The following is a 16,927-nucleotide window of genomic DNA, read 5'->3' on the forward strand; positions in this document are numbered from 1 at the left end:
GCAGGGGGTCCAGAAGCAAGGCCTGTCTCAAGCCACCCGTCTCTGCTGGCTGAGCCCCCAAACCTAAGACGGCACTGCCAGTTGAGGGCTGAAAGGTTTGGGATAGGGGGATGTGGTCAAGAGGGCCACTGAGATAAATTAGTGGGGAGAGGGAGCTTATTAGAAAAGTTATTAATGCTATGGACAGGCAGACAGACAACAGCATGTCAGAGACTCTGAGCACCGCAGACAGAGAGCTTAAAGAGAGGAAGTCCAGGAGCACATGGTAGAAATGGGAGCCTTTCATCCCTTTCTGAGGATGGAGGAGTTTCACAAGGAGCCTACACTGACTCTGATTCCCAGGCAGGAGGCAGGGAAGGGCCTGAGGAGCCACACTGTGGCCACCAGCATCCTCTTTGATGTGAGTAACTCACTTCTCTGGTGAGAGTTACTGACAGCAGGAAGTCTGTTAGCTGGGGATCATCAGACACTGTCTCAGCAAGGTGCCGGTCAGGAGCTTCAACAGGGGAGTGAAGGGTTATTCCAGGTGTTGTGGCCTGAGCTGCAGCTGGGTTCTAACATTGCATTCTTACAGGGACCAGGTGTTCAAACAAGCGGATCTGTAGGGGTGTTTGAGACTTAACATTTCCCAGAATCTAGACTCAGGGTCCCAAAGGATTCTCCTCGTTTCTTCCCATTCTGTGTTACTCAGCTTTCCAGAGTCAACAGGATGGGAGAGAGCTAAGCTGGAAATCTGTTTTTCTAGTCTCAGCTAAACTCCTGCCTGGCTGTGTGGCCTCGTGCAGGTCACTCACTGTTAGAGCCTTTTTGAGATTTTGAGATTATCCCTTTGCAAGGAGAACATAATTACACTTACCTTTTGTTTTGTTTTGTTTTGTTTTTGAGACAGGGTTTCTCTGTGTATCCCTGGCTGTCCTAGAACTCATCTATAGACCAGCCTGGCCTTGAACTTAGAGATCTGCCTGCCTCTGCCTCCTCAGTGCTGGGATTAAAGGCATGCATCACCATGCCCAGTGGCCACACTTCTCCTTAAAGGCAGATTCATTCCATATAACACTTACCAGCAATGTACAGATGTGGCAAGGGACACAGTGAGGTCCTGTTTCAGCATCATGGCTGATGAACAATGCCGGTGATGGACATGGGATGGGACAGAAGTGGCCAGCTAACTTGCTTCCTTAGACAAGATGGTCTGCACTTCAAGTTTCACTCCAGTCATGACTTTTAGAGATTCTCATACCCACCAGGTTGTCGGTAGCTGTGCGGGTGGCATGTTTGTAGAAACCAGGTACCCAAGGTCCCATATTAAATATGGGCACTGAGCCAGCTTTCACTGGCTTGGGAGAGCCTGTGGTCAGGGTTTTAGGAAATTTTCAAAGTAACTGTTCAACCCTAGATAGCCTGAGCAGCCAAGGAGGGAGTATTTACACCTCAGGAACTGATGAATGGTGCAAATCGAAGTTTGTTTGTTTTTCCTAAAGTGTTGGCTCACAAGCGTATCAAATCGGTGCCCTTGTCACCCCGAGTTAGGGTCACCAGCCCTCTCGGTTTGCTGGGAACTGTCCTAGCGTTAGCAGGATGTGTTGCCTCTGAGGGATCCTTCTGTGTCAGTCATCTTCTCTTTCAGTTACTTGCCTCGTTGCTATGAGAAAATACTCGAGAGAAAGCTTAAGGATGGATGGCTTGCTTTGGCTCACTGTCTTAGAGGGCTCCACCCATCATTGTGGACAAGGCATGATGGAGTTCAGAGTGGCAGAGATGCCTAACTTCTCAGTGGGCCAGGAAGCAGAAAGCAGGAACTAGGGGACCTGGTATAAACTCCAAGCCCTGTCGCTAGTGACATAGGTCTGCCAACTGGGCCCTACCCATGTCCTAAAGGCTCCCCACCCCCCATCAGCACCACTGTCTGGGGACCAAAGGCCCCAAACACAAGCCTGCAGGGGACACTTCAGATTCAAATCATGTATTTTCTATGGAGTGAGGGTGGCCCACATTTGTTGAGAGATGGAGTTCTCTACAATGACCTTTGTAAGGCTCATGGAGCCCTGGGAAGGTCTGTCACGTCTACCTTCTTGATAAGAGACTCTCAGAATTTCATCTAAGGCCATGTGCCCTTCAATTTTTCCCGCAGTGTCTGTCGTGTGCCTCCTATATGTAATCATCGTGTTGTGTGCTGGGCATGGATGTGGGAATGCAGATGTGGCCTTGCCTGTAAGAACATGGGTTCTAAATAGATCTGAGTTCAACAGCAGCTGTGTCACAGAGTGAGAAATAACTTAAGGGAAAGTAGAAGGACATGGGCTGGCCTAGTGACTGGAGAAGGGTCCCTGGAAAGTGTAGTTTGTGTAGATGTCAGACCGGAAGAAGAGAGGCTAGCCAGACAAGGGCGCCATGCTGCGTCTGGCAGAGGGAGGGAACAGTGAGCGCCATGACCTGGTGGTGGGAATGGAGCATAAGCGTGCTTTCTTATGTGAAACCACGGGAGGGGCAGAAAACCGAAGCTGGCCTCCATCTCTCCCCGGGTTCTCTCTGTCCTTCCTGGCTCTGGTTCATCTTTACAGTTAATCCTTTCTGGGCCAGCATTTCTGAGCAAAGACTCCGACCTGCCAAAAAGCTGGCCTTTGAGGGGTAGGGGTAGCTCAGTGATAGAGCACGTGGCCAGCAACACACATGGAGTTCCATCTCCAGCATAGTGGGCAAAAAGAGCTGGCCTTCAAGGGACACTTCCTGTCCACCAGCCCTACAGACCACTCCCTGTGTGCCAGCTCTGCCAACCGCCTCCCATGTGCCTTCTTTAATTTTCAGCCAACTGCCTTCCCCACTCTTGAGTGCTCTAGACTTGGACTCTTGCCTCTCCTCTGGACCACTGCTGTGTCTGCTGTGTGTGTGTGTGTGTGTGTGTGTGTGTGTGTGTGTGTGTGACCAGCGAGTCCCAGGCCAGAAGGTTTATGGTTCACTCCTGACACTGGAGCCCACACCTTGTGGGCAGAGACAGTGTCCATTCCCATCACTGCTGTATCTCGGGCACCTAGACTGATAATGCACGTACTAGGGGCAGCCAATGAAGCAAGTCTCATCACCCTTCACTTTACAGAGTGGCAGAAACCAGACTCTGCAGGCTTAAATAACTAATGTGGGTTCAGAACCACTCAAGGTCAGGGGTAAGCTGGAATCCATATTATTCCAAACCAAAGAGAAGAGCCGCTGCAGGGAGAGGGCTGTATGCAGGCTGTCTGTCTGAGAGCACGTACCACAGTTATGGCTGTGACCATATTTCCCAGGTGGCCCATCATTCCCAGGGTTTATACTGCTGAATCTAGAGCTGAATACCACCTGCTTTTAGTGCCTCTTCCATCCTGGGTTGAGAAAAGAAGTGGAATGTGGGTCCTGTTCCTAGGCCAACCTAACAGTGTGGTCAGGAAAACATAGCTGTTCACCAGCTGTTTGCCTTTTTGGGCCTGGTTACTGTGCAGATGCTGGGTCTGTAGTGTGAATGAGCTAGACAGCACTCCTTTCTGACTGGAGGCTGCAGTTCTACAGGGGAGGAAAGGCTTACAGAGACCCAATCCCACGATTATTTCACAGTCCTTAGGGAAAGCATTAAGAAGGTGATGAGACTGTCTTGGGTAGCACTTGAGAAAGGGGTTCCAGGACTCTCCCTGGATGACTTCACATGTAAGCTCAAGTTGGAAATGTCAAAGATGGCCATTGGAGATGAAGGAGAAGAGCAGGCAAAAAAAAAAAAAAAAAAAAAGATCTGGGGTGAAAAAGGGTGGCTTATGTCTTGCAACCTCAGCAATTCGGGGCTGAGGCAGGAGGATTGCCAGGAGTCTGAAGCTAGTCTGGGCTGTATAATGAGCTGCAAGCCAGCTGAGGCTATAGTGCAAGAGCCTGTCTCAAAAAACAAAAGGAGGCTGGAGAGCTGGCTCGGCAGTTAAGTGCACTGTTGCTTTTCCAGAGAACCAGTGTTTGATTCCTTGAACCTACATGGTGGCTCACAACCCTCTGTAACTCCAGCCATGGGGGATTTGATGCCCTCTTCTGGTCTCTGTGGGCACAGCATGCCCACAGTGCACGGACATACATGCAGGCAATAAACTCAAATGCATAAAACATAAAAAAAAAACAAAAACAAAAACAAAAAAAAAAAAAACAACCCTAGCCGGGCAGCGGTGACACATGCCTTTAATCCCAGCACTCGGGAGGCGGAGCCAGGCAGATCTCTGTGAGTTCGAGGCCAGCCTGGTCTACAGAGTGAGATCCAGGAAAGGCACAAAACTACACAGAGAAACCCTATCTCAAAAAATGAAAACAAACAAACAAAACCAAAAATAAAACAACCCAAAATTGCTGGGCATGGTGCCACATGCCTTTAATCTCAACACTAGGGAGGTGGATCTCTGTGAGTTCAAGGCCAACCTGGTCTGTATTGTAAGACCCTGTAGCAAACAATGACAACAACAAACCCAAAGAAAAATAAAAACTGCATGCAAAGGTCCTGAGGTAGGCAGGAAAGTGACTAGGGAACAGGACAAACTGAGGTGGCCGAGCCAGGCTGTGTAGCTGCTGTGGACCTTGGTGGGCTGGCTAGAACAACGGATCGGCTAGGCAGCTGAGGAAGTGTGCCTACCCACTGCACCTTCAGTCACATGACTGTAGGGAAGCTTCTATCTGCAGATGTGGGTCTCCTGTCCCCAGGGAGGACCGCCCTGTCTTAGACACTCAGAGAGATGGCCCTTCCATAGCCTTATCCCCCTTCCCAGGGCCCTGTCTCTATCCATCTCCCCTGGGTGTTGGGGACTCTTGCTACATGTCTGTAAGTTTCCTAATATAGCCATACTGTTTCATTTCCAACGGGTGGCCAAGAGTGGCTCTCTGTTGCAGTCTCAGGTTTTCTTGGGCTTAAAGGGACCCTGTCAGCCCGTCTCAGGCCAAATTTTAGCTACAGGTAGGTAGCTGGATTCAATTTCACAAACTTCTCCAGCCGGAGGATTAGATATCCTCTCTGCCCCATTTCCCAGCTTCTCTGCCCTGTTCACACTCCTTTCCCTGCTTCCCATCCCCCATCCTCTTTGGAGAAACAGAGGGAGTGTAGCTAGGTGTGGAGCTGTGGCTCTGGTCACATGAGCTATGTCCTCTTGCGGGTCTTCCATCCTTGCCGAGCCTTAACTTGTCTCCAGGCTTTTCTTCCACCGCTAAAGCAGAAAGAGAATAAAAGTTGTAGAACGGACGCGTCCCATTCAGTCGTGCAAAATATTTGTATTAAGTCCCCAGTCCTCATTCTTCTATGCCCCGAGGACTCCACAATAAACGATGCAGACTGGGGTCCATGCTCTTGTTGAGCTGCCCACCTGTGAAGGCGGAGCACAAAAGAAAAAGATGGTCTGTTGCTAGTGTGCATAACGAGCAGGAAAGACTGAAGCAAGGACGGTCAGAAACCTCATGGGGGAAGTCAGGACTGATGCCAGCAGCAGAGGCTTGAAGGCACCGGGGGAGTGAACTGAGGGAAGAACATTCTGGTCAGGACCCACGCAGATGCTCCTGAGGCAGGACCGCTGCTGGTATGGGCGAGGAACACCCAAGAGGCCGCTAAGCCTCGAGTGGAAGTCAAAGAGAACAGAGAAGTGGCAGGGATGAAATCAGGGGGAGTTAGGTGGGTCGCTCGGGGCTTCAGCCTCACTCCTTGGAGTGAGAGGGGCAGAATGGATAGAGCCCTTCTGATTGGCTAGCCAGCTGCTGGCAGAGGATGGAGAACAGTGGCTCTGACCACCACCCAGTCCAAGTGAGGATGCTGAGAAGGGACAGATTCTGGGTCCATTTGCATGCTTCCTGGTGGGGGGTTGCAGAAAGACTACCAGATGTGGTTGTTTGTTTTCTGATTTATTCTTTCTCTTTTTCTTTTTTGAGCTGAGGATCGGACCCAGGGCCTTGCTCTCTACCACTGAGCTAAATCCCCAACGCTTGGTTTTTTTCTTGTTTTATTTATTTATTAAATGAAAGCCATTAACTTTGATAATGGAGCCTTTAAGAGGCGGGGCCTAGCAGGAGGTTTTTAGGTCACAGGGGAGGATCCTTCCTTTCTTTCACATCCTAAAGCCTGCAGCAGGTTTGAAAGGTTCTGGTTTGGGGATGCTCCTGTCCATGGTCTGGTGGCGCTTTTGCTTGGAGGTCTACACTGCGATAAGCTCATCAGGGTGGGAGAGTAAGGCTGCCCCCTTGAGGAAGTGAGAGGAAGAAGGCTACACCCCCATGACCTCTGACTAGGCCCCGCCTCTTAGGCTCCTCCTCTGAATAGAGCCACGCTGGAGACCAAGCCTTTGCCACACAGATGCGTGAGGGACTCTTCAGATGCGGCAAAGGCTCTAACTGGCCACTTCAGGGCGGGGGACATGATGCCACAGTACCGGCATGCATGGCAGCTCGAGAGGTAGAGCTCTGACTGGCTTTCAGTGCTACTGTGAGAAAGACTAAGAAGGTGGTGTGTGTGTGTGTGTGTGTGTGTGTGTGTGTGTGTGTGTGTGTGTGTGTGTGTGTGAGATCTAGGGGACATCTGTCTCCAAGCTTACATCTGGAACTGGGGCCAGGAATACTTTTGGAGGTCAGCGGGACATACACAGTGGTGATAAAGCACTAGATGACGTCATGGACATGAAACCAGTGTGGGGTGGCGCCCTGGGGGTAGGATGGGAGTGGCGTCAGCTTCCTCACAGAGCTCAGGTGACCTTTTGTATCTGCACAACTTTCTCGAGCCACCACATCAAGCATATAGCCTTTCTTTCAGTTTTTCAGAGTTAGAGAATCGTTGAAGCCTGAACCCTATGAATTAAGAGATGATCGATCGTTCTTTCTGACAGATAGGGAAGCTGAGACACAGAGAGGTCAGGTTAGTTGCCTAAGGTCACACAGCAAGGGTGGAGGCAGTCCTTGGAGTCTATATGCCTCTCCACTTGTGCAAGACTTGAGTACCCTGCTGACATACACTCATTCCCGGGAGCTAGCTGGCAGCTCCTGAACATATCACTAATCTGTGTACTTCCACAGTTTCATCTTGACTGATGCCTACAAGCCCACACACTCACTGTTTCAGTGCCCTAGCCCTGTACTGCAATACTCAGGTGGCCTTGCACACTCAAAACTCCATGCACATTCATAATGTCACTTCCATGGGACTATGGGCACTTGGCTTCCTGTGTGTACACTGTCTGTCACACCTGTGATCTCATGTAGTCAAAAGACACATGCCTACACACAAGGCTCTTACACACACACACACACTTCTCAACATTCACTCTGCTTGAAACTTGCTGTCTTAGCTGTTTATGACCCTCACTAGTCACATCACCTTGGACAATAGGATAGCTGTGCATTCTTTCTGTGTACCAATGGGGTCTTGCCTGTTCACACCTCTCTCCCTCTTCCGCCCCCTGATGGCCTTGCATGACCACGCCATCCCACCTTTCCTTGAAGCTCCGACCCAGGACTGTATCCACAGACTTCAGTTCTCCCGATGGTGCTGTTCTCACAAATCCTCAGACAGGCTGTGTGCACACTCTCTTGCACCAGCCCTCCACATCAACCACAGCACTACACAGAGCTACCATCTCCCCGTGTAATCCAAAATCTGGCCACTCATTCAAATAGAGTTCACAGCCTACCCTGCTCAGATAACTACACTGTAACACGCTGATTCCCACACCTCACACTCTGTTGTACACCTGTGACCTTAGCATGTTCCCACAGTAGAAGTGTTTATACCATACCACCAATTCCTTCTGGTATGTTCGCTCCTGAACTGGCACGCTCGTTTAATATCACCCAGTACCAAGACCTCAACTAATCAATCACACCAATTCACACTTAATCTCTGACTCACATCACCCACCAGTGTTGATAGCCACACCTCCCCCTTTGGCTTGCCCAAGTATGTGCTCAGGCATACTTGTATTCTCAGGTTCACACAGCAACATGCACTCTGTCCCTCTGATGGCCCAGCTCTGTCATGGTGCCCTACTGCCTTGCCCACATCTGGCCCTGCCTGGAGCCTACTGAGGCCACCCTCCAGGTACACACAACAGCATGTTTCTTCCTTCCGTGGTCAAACTATCCTCTGGGCCCCTGCCTTGCCCATGATCCAGGTCACAGCATGCTAGGGTCCCTACCTGTATCTTACTGCGACCACCCTCCGGGTAGGCACAGCAGCATGCACAACCTTGTCCCTCCTATGATCTCTTCTCTCTCTGGGCTCCATCCTGTCTTGTCCATGTGGGGGAGGGGTCGGTCACCGAGCCCCTGCCGCCTAACAGACACAGCTCTCTTCACCCCGCAGGGACCTACCAAGGCCAGTTCACCAACGGCATGCGGCATGGCTACGGCGTGCGCCAAAGTGTGCCCTACGGGATGGCGGTGGTGGTGCGCTCCCCGCTGCGCACGTCGCTGTCCTCCCTGCGCAGCGAGCACAGCAATGGCACGGTGGCTCCGGACTCGCCGGCGGCGGACGGGCCCGCGCTGCCCTCGCCCCCGGTGCCGCGCGGTGGCTTCGCGCTCAGCCTGCTAGCCACCGCCGAGGCTGCGCGTCCCCAGGGGCTGTTCACACGCGGCGCGTTACTGGGTCGGCTGCGACGCTCCGAGTCGCGCACGTCGCTGGGCAGCCAGCGCAGCCGCTTGAGCTTCCTCAAGAGCGAGCTGAGCTCGGGCGCCAGCGACGCCGCGTCCACCGGCAGCTTGGCCGAGGGCGCCGAGGGCCCCGACGACGCGTCCGCGCCCTTCGACGCCGACATCGATGCCACCACCACCGAGACCTACATGGGCGAGTGGAAGAACGACAGGCGCTCGGGCTTTGGCGTGAGCGAGCGCTCCAGCGGCTTGCGCTACGAGGGAGAGTGGCTGGACAACCTGCGCCACGGCTACGGCCGCACCACGTTGCCCGATGGCCACCGTGAGGAGGGCAAGTACCGCCACAACGTGCTGGTCAAGGGCACCAAGCGCCGCGTGCTGCCGCTCAAGAGCAGCAAGGTCCGCCAGAAAGTGGAGCATGGCGTCGAGGGCGCGCAGCGTGCAGCAGCCATCGCTCGCCAGAAGGCTGAGATCGCCGCCTCCAGGTAAGAGCCTGGTGGGAACCTGCAGCCTAGCGGGCCCAGGCCAAGCCTGGTCATGCATTTCTTTACTGTGCCAGTCACCCATGCATCTAGTTATCTTCAGATCGTGCCTCAGCCATCCACTTAGCGGCTACCACCCATCCAGTCTCAACCCTTGGCATATCTTATTCTCACATGACCCATCTAATAGCCATGTGCCTCTCAGCAGTCATCCACTTATCCACTCCAATTAATGCATGCCCACCTACACCACCATGCGCTCATCCACCCATCCATCCATCCATCCATCCATCCATCCATCCATCCATCATCCATCTACCTATTCACCAAACCTAACAGTAGCCCGCCCAGACAGACATCCCTCTAATCCCTTCACAACTTCTCTAACACTCAGCCCCTCCATCCTCCTAACCCTTTTATCCATCCAACAACTTCCGGTCACTCAATCTCTTTAGTATCTACCCAACCAACCATCCATCCTTACAACCACACCCACCTTCATTCACACAGCCAACTTCCCAGCCCTTTTCACTTCCCTGGCTGTCTAATCATCTACCCAACCACTGACCCAACTGCTCACACATCTGTTTAACCACTTACCCCTCCCCCATCCACCAGTCATCTCTATTCATTCAACTACTTCACCGTTGTGAAAACCAATAATGAATCCATCCATTCATCCACCACATTGCTTACAGCTGCTTCCATTTATTTGGCCACCCAGCCACACTTTTACTTATACAAATATCTACTGGCACTCACTCAGTGACCCCTCCATCATCCAGCCAAATAGCCAGCCCCACAGCTAACCATACTTCTATCCAACCATTGGCCACACTTCCATTCACTCAACCCTGCTCACCTATCCGGCCTGCCTCCTACACATCCGCTTGCCCTTTGACCAGCTCACCACCCACCCTATCATCTACATTCTATCCCTGATGTCTTCTCATTGTAAAGCAGACAGAGCTCTAACCTTGTCCTCCAGTATGTGTTAATCAATATCGACCCCTCCCATGCCTTTAGCCACCTTACAAGGTTTCTTGTACTACTTTAGATGAGCTAAAAGAAGCTCAGAGTAGCAAGGAGCTTTGTCTAGTCTCTAGCCCAGAAGGTTTATGTTTCCCCACACGGTGTCACCGTTTCTTAGTTGTCCATCTTTGGCCAGTTGTGTTTCCTTCTCAAAGCTCAGTGCCTCTCTGTACAAACAGGGCTGTTCTGGGGGTTGAGAAAGCCAGTGCAAGCCAAGTGCTCCTGGCGAGTCCCCTAGAAGCAGACTCTCAGATGGAGATCCGAGAGCAGGAGGATGTTTATGGGGAGCACTCTTAGGATCAACACCCTGGAGAAGGGAAGAAGCAGGAAGGGGCTGGCGGAGAGGCTGAGCAGTAGTGCAGTCTCCACAAAGGCTTCCATCAACCACGTGGGGTGCTCTGCAGAAGGATGTTATTCCTATTTGGGATGAGGGAGTTGGACCAAACCCTCTCTGAGGAATGTAGACTCCTCCCCAGAAAGGAGCAAGGTCTGGGGGCTGGACAGCTCCCTTCAGCCCAGGTCAATTCTTAGAAGGGGCTGATAGTCTGTGGTTCTCTAAGTGGCTAGGGTCGGGGAAGGAAGTCCTTGGGTCCTGATGCAGAATCTGTAGTACACACTATAGTGCTGAACACTAAATATAGCCACAATAATGCCAATAGTCACTGGCATTCAGCAGATTTATTTGACAGATGTGAAACTGAGCTCAAAGAATACAATATACCTATATTCCTTACTTTTTATGTCATGGTGATGCTGTTATCTGACAGAGACAGAGAAGACTTGTGTTTTTTGTTTGTTTGTTTTCACCTAGTTTTGAGGGTTTCAGTCTGCTGTTGGAAAGGAAGGCATACCACAGCAACTCAGTTCATGGTGACCAAAGAGTGTGGTAGAGGCATCGGCTGTTCATGCATGGACCTAGAAGCAGAGAGTGAGACAGGAAGTGCACCTAGTGACCTTTTAACAGCTAGGCCTCACTCTAGTGCCACCAGCGGGGGACCAGGCATTTAAAGAGCGTGGGGCTGTAGAGACGGCTTGGCCGTTTAGAGTGTTCACTGCTCTTGCAGAAGACCTGGCGTTGGTTCCCAGCACTAGTTCCAGGGGATCTGACTCTGCAGGCTCATGGATGAATGTGGTGTACATATATACTCAGGTGCATGTACAGACACATAGGATAATAAATAATAAATCTTTAAAACATGGGCCTATGAGGACATTCCCATTTCAAACCATAACAGTGTCAACACCACGAAGAAAGCAAGCAGGAGAAGTCTTGAATCCGAGCCTTCTGATTCCAAAGCTCTGTCTAACCTGCATAGCCTTAGACTTCAGATTGTTGTGAGTGTAACAGCTAGTACTGCAAAGTAGGAAAGAAATTAAGGGTGGTTTTCTTAAGACTTCTTGGTTAAGGGCTGCTAAGGTTATAATGTCTCTCTGGTCTGAGCTCGTGGGGAAATGTAATCGCTGTACCAACAGTCTCAAGGGGTGGGAGTTTTGAGACGTGGTTGAGTCACGAGGGCTCTGCTGTCATGAGTGGGACTAATGCTGTTAGAAAAGGGTGAGTTTGGCTCCCCTAACCCCGCACTATGACCCAACCCCGCACTATGTGTGGCATGTACATAAACATGTGTACAGAGGACATGTGCAAGTCAAAGATCAACCTTGTGTGTCATTTCCCAGGAGCTATCCATCCACCTTGCTATTTATTTATTTTTATTGGTCTTTCAAGACAGGATTTCTCTGTGCATCAGTCTTGACTGTCCTGGAACTCACTTTGTAGACCAGGCAGGCCTTGAACTCACTGAGATCTGCCCGCTTCTACCTCACAAGTGCTGAGATTAAAATTGTGCACTTTGCCTTTTAAAACAGGATTTCCCACTAGGCCCCAGAGCTTTCCGGTTGTCTAGAGAACCCCAGGGATCCTCCTGATTTTGCCTGCCTAGTGTTAGGATCGTAAACATGAACCACCATGCCTGGCTTTTTATGGAGTTCACACTCAGACCCTCACGCTTATGTGACAAGCACTTTACTGACTGAATGAGCTCTCCACCCCTCATGTGCCTCTGACATCACATAATCTAGCTTTTATGTCCTTCAAACGCTAGAGTGTGCAAGCTGCCATTATGGAAGAGAATGGCCTTATATAATACTGAACTTGCTTTGACTGGTCAGTCTTCAGATGGTGAGCAATAACTTCCTGTGGCTACAAACTGTGCAGTCTGAGGTATTCTGATATAGTGGCACCAATGGACTGAGGCAGACCAGGCCTATGAGCAGGTGACTGCATTATTGTCCAACCGTAAACACTTTTATGGAGTAAAGGGCACACTTTTGGAAAACCTAACTTTTACATTGGAATAATTGTAGGCTTATAGAAAAGTTGTAAGGAGGGGCTGAAGAGGTGGATCAGTGGTTGGAAGTGAATACTGTTCTTGCTAGGGACCAGAGTTCAGTTCCCAGCACCCATGTCTGATTCCCAGCACCCAAATCAGGCAGTACACAACTTCCAGTAACTCCAGCCCCAGGGAATCTCATGTCCTCTCTTCAAGTCAGCAGACATACGCATACCCACGCCCCACCATAATTAAAAATAAAATAAGTCTTAAAAAATGAAAGTTGTTGGGGTTGGGGATTTAGCTCAGTGGTAGAGTGCTTGCCTAGCAAGCGTGAAGGCCTTGGGTTTGGTCCTCAGCTCCGGTAAAAAAAAAAAAAAAAAAAAAAAAAGGAAAAGAAAAAAGAAAGTTGTGAGGAGATACAAAGGGCCCCCATATCCTTCCCCAAGTCTCTAATGCTGCTTTCTTAGATGCTCACAATACATGTATCAAATGAGAGGTGCAGAGTTAGCTCAGCCAGGAAAGTGCTGACTTGGGAGGCATAAGGACATGCATTCGAGCTTAACTGGGAAGCATAACAAAACAAAACACAAACACAAACAAACAAGCCAGATATGATGGCTTGCAATCTCACTGGTGGGGAGGTACAGACAGGTGCATTCTGGGGGTTTGTTGGCCAGCCAGGCAGCTGGTGGCTGAAGAAACATCTGATGTCTGCTGACTTCCACAAACATGCACACATGGGTACATGTGTCAGCAGACATGTGTGTACCTGCATGAACACACACAGACATACAACATCAGCACATTACCATCCACTAAACTCCAGAATTCATTTGAATTCTGCTAGTTTTTCTACAAATGCCCATATTCTTTCTCTTCCTTCCTTCCTTCCTTCCTTCCTTCCTTCCTTCCTTCCTTCCTTCCTTTCTTTCTTTCTTTCTTTCTTTCTTTCTCTCTCTTTCTTCTTCTTCTTCTTCTTCTTCTTCTTCTTCTTCTTATTATTATTATTATTATTATTATTATTATTATTTTGTTTTTCAAGACAAGGTTTCTCCGTGTAGTTTTGGAGCCTGTCCTGGATCTTGCTCTGTAGACCAGGCTGGCCTCAAACTCACAAAGACCCGCCTGCCTCTGCCTCCCGAGTGCTGGGATTAAAGGCGTGCACCACCACTGCCTAGCTTCTTTATTATTTTTAACATAATTTTTTAATTGATTTTTTGGAAATTTCACATCATGCACCCCATTTCCGGTCATTTCTCAGTCCTTCCAATGGTTGTGACAAGCGGGGCCCCGGGGCTGTCTTGGGTCACCCATGGTCAGAATACAAACAGGTTCAGAAGCCCTTGAGATGATATGATGCCTCTTATACCAGCTGTGTGACCTGGCCCAAGTTGCTCCCCAACTCTGACTGTGGGATCCTCATGCCTTATAGGGCAGAGAGGAGGGCAGGAGGAAATGAGCTACTGATTGGTGCAGAGCAGCAGCAGTGGAGATCACCGTCAGTCCACACGTTCAGTTTTAAAGACAAAGCAATGGATGCTGGGTGAGGAGTGCTTCCCCTAAACTCTCCCTGTGGGGCACAGAGACACCCCTGTCTGCTCTCTGACTTTCCCTGCCCTTGTCCTTGCAAGCACCCATGCATCTGAATGTGTGGCACTGACACCAAGAAGGTCCCCAGGCCCTGCAGAGGAATGAGAAACTGGTACCTAGCCTCTCCTACATACAGCTCTGCTGGCCATGTGCAGGAAGCTCTGGGAAGAGCTGGAGGCAGGCAAGACCCTGATGGGAGTGGCTCGGGCTCCAATTCAAGCCCAGCAGAATTTCCAATTAAGGGAGTCTTTGGGTTAGGAGGAAACACAGGATTGCAGCATCTTCCCTGAAGGCTCCCCCTTCCCTGGGGCTTTGGTGAGTAAGCTGGACAGAAGGACAGGAAGCAGCCCCTGCAACCAGCAGCCTCCTGGGGCTCAGGAGGGCAGCGCTTCTGTCCTCTGTAGCCTCTAGCTCTTAGCTCTGGGCTTGGTTATACCCTCAGCTCAGCATCCATAATCAGGACATCTCTCCCAGGCCAAGGAAGGGAACCCACACATGTCACCCCTTTAAGATGAGCAATGGACAGAAGAAGATTCTAGACTCTTGATGTTCATTGTCCCAGCCTCCTGTCACGTGGGCTGGGGGCCATGAGATGTATTTAGTCCCAACTGACGAGCGGGAAATGTACACTGGATTCTAGAAACTTACTACAAAAAGAAGGCAAAGCTCTTAATATTATAAAAGACTGGGGATGTAGTTCAGTTGATTGAGTACTCACAGTGCACGCATGAAGAGCTGACTTTGAGCTCCTCTAGAACACACATAAAATACACAGACACACATAAAACACACATAGACACACATATGTAAAACATGCACACACAGACACACACACATATAAAATGCACACACAGACACACACATACACACATATATGCACAGACACAGACACACAGACACATACAGACGCACACACATATGCACACACACTCCATGTTTGCATGAACTTGTAATCCCAGCACTGGGGAGGTAGAGACAGACTGATCCCTGGGGCTCTCCTGATCAGCCAGCCAGCTAAGCTTAAGATCCCAGTGAGAGATCCTTACTTCTAAAACCATGGTGGACAGCTCCTGAGGGACTAAATCTGAGATTGACCAAGGTGTCCACACGCATGTGCACTCATGTATATGATGCACACATTTGCATATACATAATACGGTTACATGTTGAAATGGGCGTATTTTAGATATATACTGTGTTAGGGGAAAATAAACTTTTGATATTAATTTTACCTGTTTCCTTTTACTTTTTAAAAGGTAGTTCCTAGAAAAAAAAAAACATAATTATGTATGTGGCTTGTTTACATTACATTTTTATTGGGTGGTGTTGCTCTGAGTCTTAGAGCCATTCAGACCCTTAGATAACCTAGCTGGTTCTCTGACCACCTGGGGAAACTGAGGCACAGAAAATATGACGTCATGCCCACAGCCACCCAGGGATCCAGGCCTTTGGGTTTTGTGGCCAAGAGCTCTTGCGGTAACTCCTTTTAAGGTCGTGGATCTGGGTGACGGAGAAGCTAGGAGATGGCTTAGCTTCTCTTGTTGTCACACCCACCCCACCCCAATTAATGGCAGCGGCTGAGGGAGGGACCCTGCGGCCTGCTGCTGGCTTCCTTCCAGCTCCCACTTCCCTCCTTTCTCACTGAGGGCTGACCTCCACTTCGAAGCTTTTACAAGGGTCACAGTGGAGACTGTTTGCTGGGCACTGCCCAGGGCTCCAGGCACGTCCCATCCCTGCTGTTGTCTAGTTTTCTCCTGTGTCCCCAGGTGCAGGCAAGGGACACAGCTGGAGAGTTCTCGGCTGCCCCGTGAGGAAGTCCCCAACAGCTCAGACTTTATAGTGGAGTGATATCCCTGAACCGGTTCTGTCTCTTGACCCACTCCCTGCCTCCAGCGCTTCCTCAAATGGCCTTCTGGGGGATCGTATGTTGGGTGCTAGCTTCAGTTGTTAGAGACTGGATTTCTGTGCGCTGTGTTAGGAGTCAGGGTTGTGGCATTAGTCGGCCCGGTTTTGAGACTAAGCATCCCAGTCACACTGGGAGTCCAAGCTTACAGGACCTGCTGCGAGAATGCGCCTATTTGTGTGATGTCACCTTGATGGGTTTCCTGTCACAGCATTTGATTAGCCTCTGTTCCGAGCAGGGTTTGTGCTGCATCAATGGGCAACAGTGAACTGTCAAGGCCAGCATCCTCCAGGGATTCACAGTGTACAGCTGAAGCCGGGGTTTGGTGTGATTGGTGCTGGACCAGAGAAGGAAGGAGCTGACAAGGAGCTGGAGTGGGGGTGGGGGATGGGGGGGGGGGGGGGGGGGGGGGGGCAGGTGGGGTGTTGGGTAGCAAAGGCTGGAGCAGCTGCTGGTGGGTGGTGAGGGGGAGCACTGCACAGGAGACCCTGCAGGTGGTCACATCTGGCTGGGAGTTCTCAGATGAAAAGACAAATATCATTCTAGGTACAGAGAGGGACTTGAGGTGTACCCCAAGGAATGAGAATGCAGGAAATGGTGAGTCCCTGAGGGGCTGGAGATCAAGGCCTGCCAGGTTAGGATGGGTGTGGAATACCAGAAACAGGGGGGACAGCAGCAGTGTGCATGCATCGTACGTTTTACTGACAGGTAACAGGCTTGTGTCTGACTGGCTAGGACATAGGGACCTGCCCTCTTAAAGTCCCCTTATGAGGTCTGACATTGCCTAGCTCAGTCTGTAGGCTCATTGAAAATTTAGCAGATTTTGATTATGATTATTTTTCTGAGACAAGGTCTCATGTAGCCCAGGCTGGCCTCAAATTATGTAGCTGAGGATGATCTTGAAAATTTGATCCTCCTGTCTCCTTCTGGAACTACAAGTATCTGCTGTCATGCCCAGTTTATTTGGTACCAGG

At 50.3% G+C, this 16,927-nt stretch overlaps 1 protein-coding gene across 1 annotated transcript in view; it reads left to right on the plus strand.

The window, feature by feature from the left end:
• The window catches only part of Jph2 (junctophilin 2), a 60,972-nt gene that overhangs the window by 13,087 nt on the left and 30,958 nt on the right, over positions 1-16,927 (plus strand). The window contains exon 2 of the mRNA XM_036185278.1: positions 8,327-9,098. Within this exon, the coding sequence (XP_036041171.1) occupies positions 8,327-9,098 (772 nt within the window). The remainder of the gene's footprint in view (positions 1-8,326; positions 9,099-16,927) is intronic.

The sequence above is a fragment of the Onychomys torridus genome, chromosome 4 (genome assembly GCF_903995425.1).
Source record: "Onychomys torridus chromosome 4, mOncTor1.1, whole genome shotgun sequence".
NCBI classification, from domain to species: domain Eukaryota; kingdom Metazoa; phylum Chordata; class Mammalia; order Rodentia; family Cricetidae; genus Onychomys; species Onychomys torridus.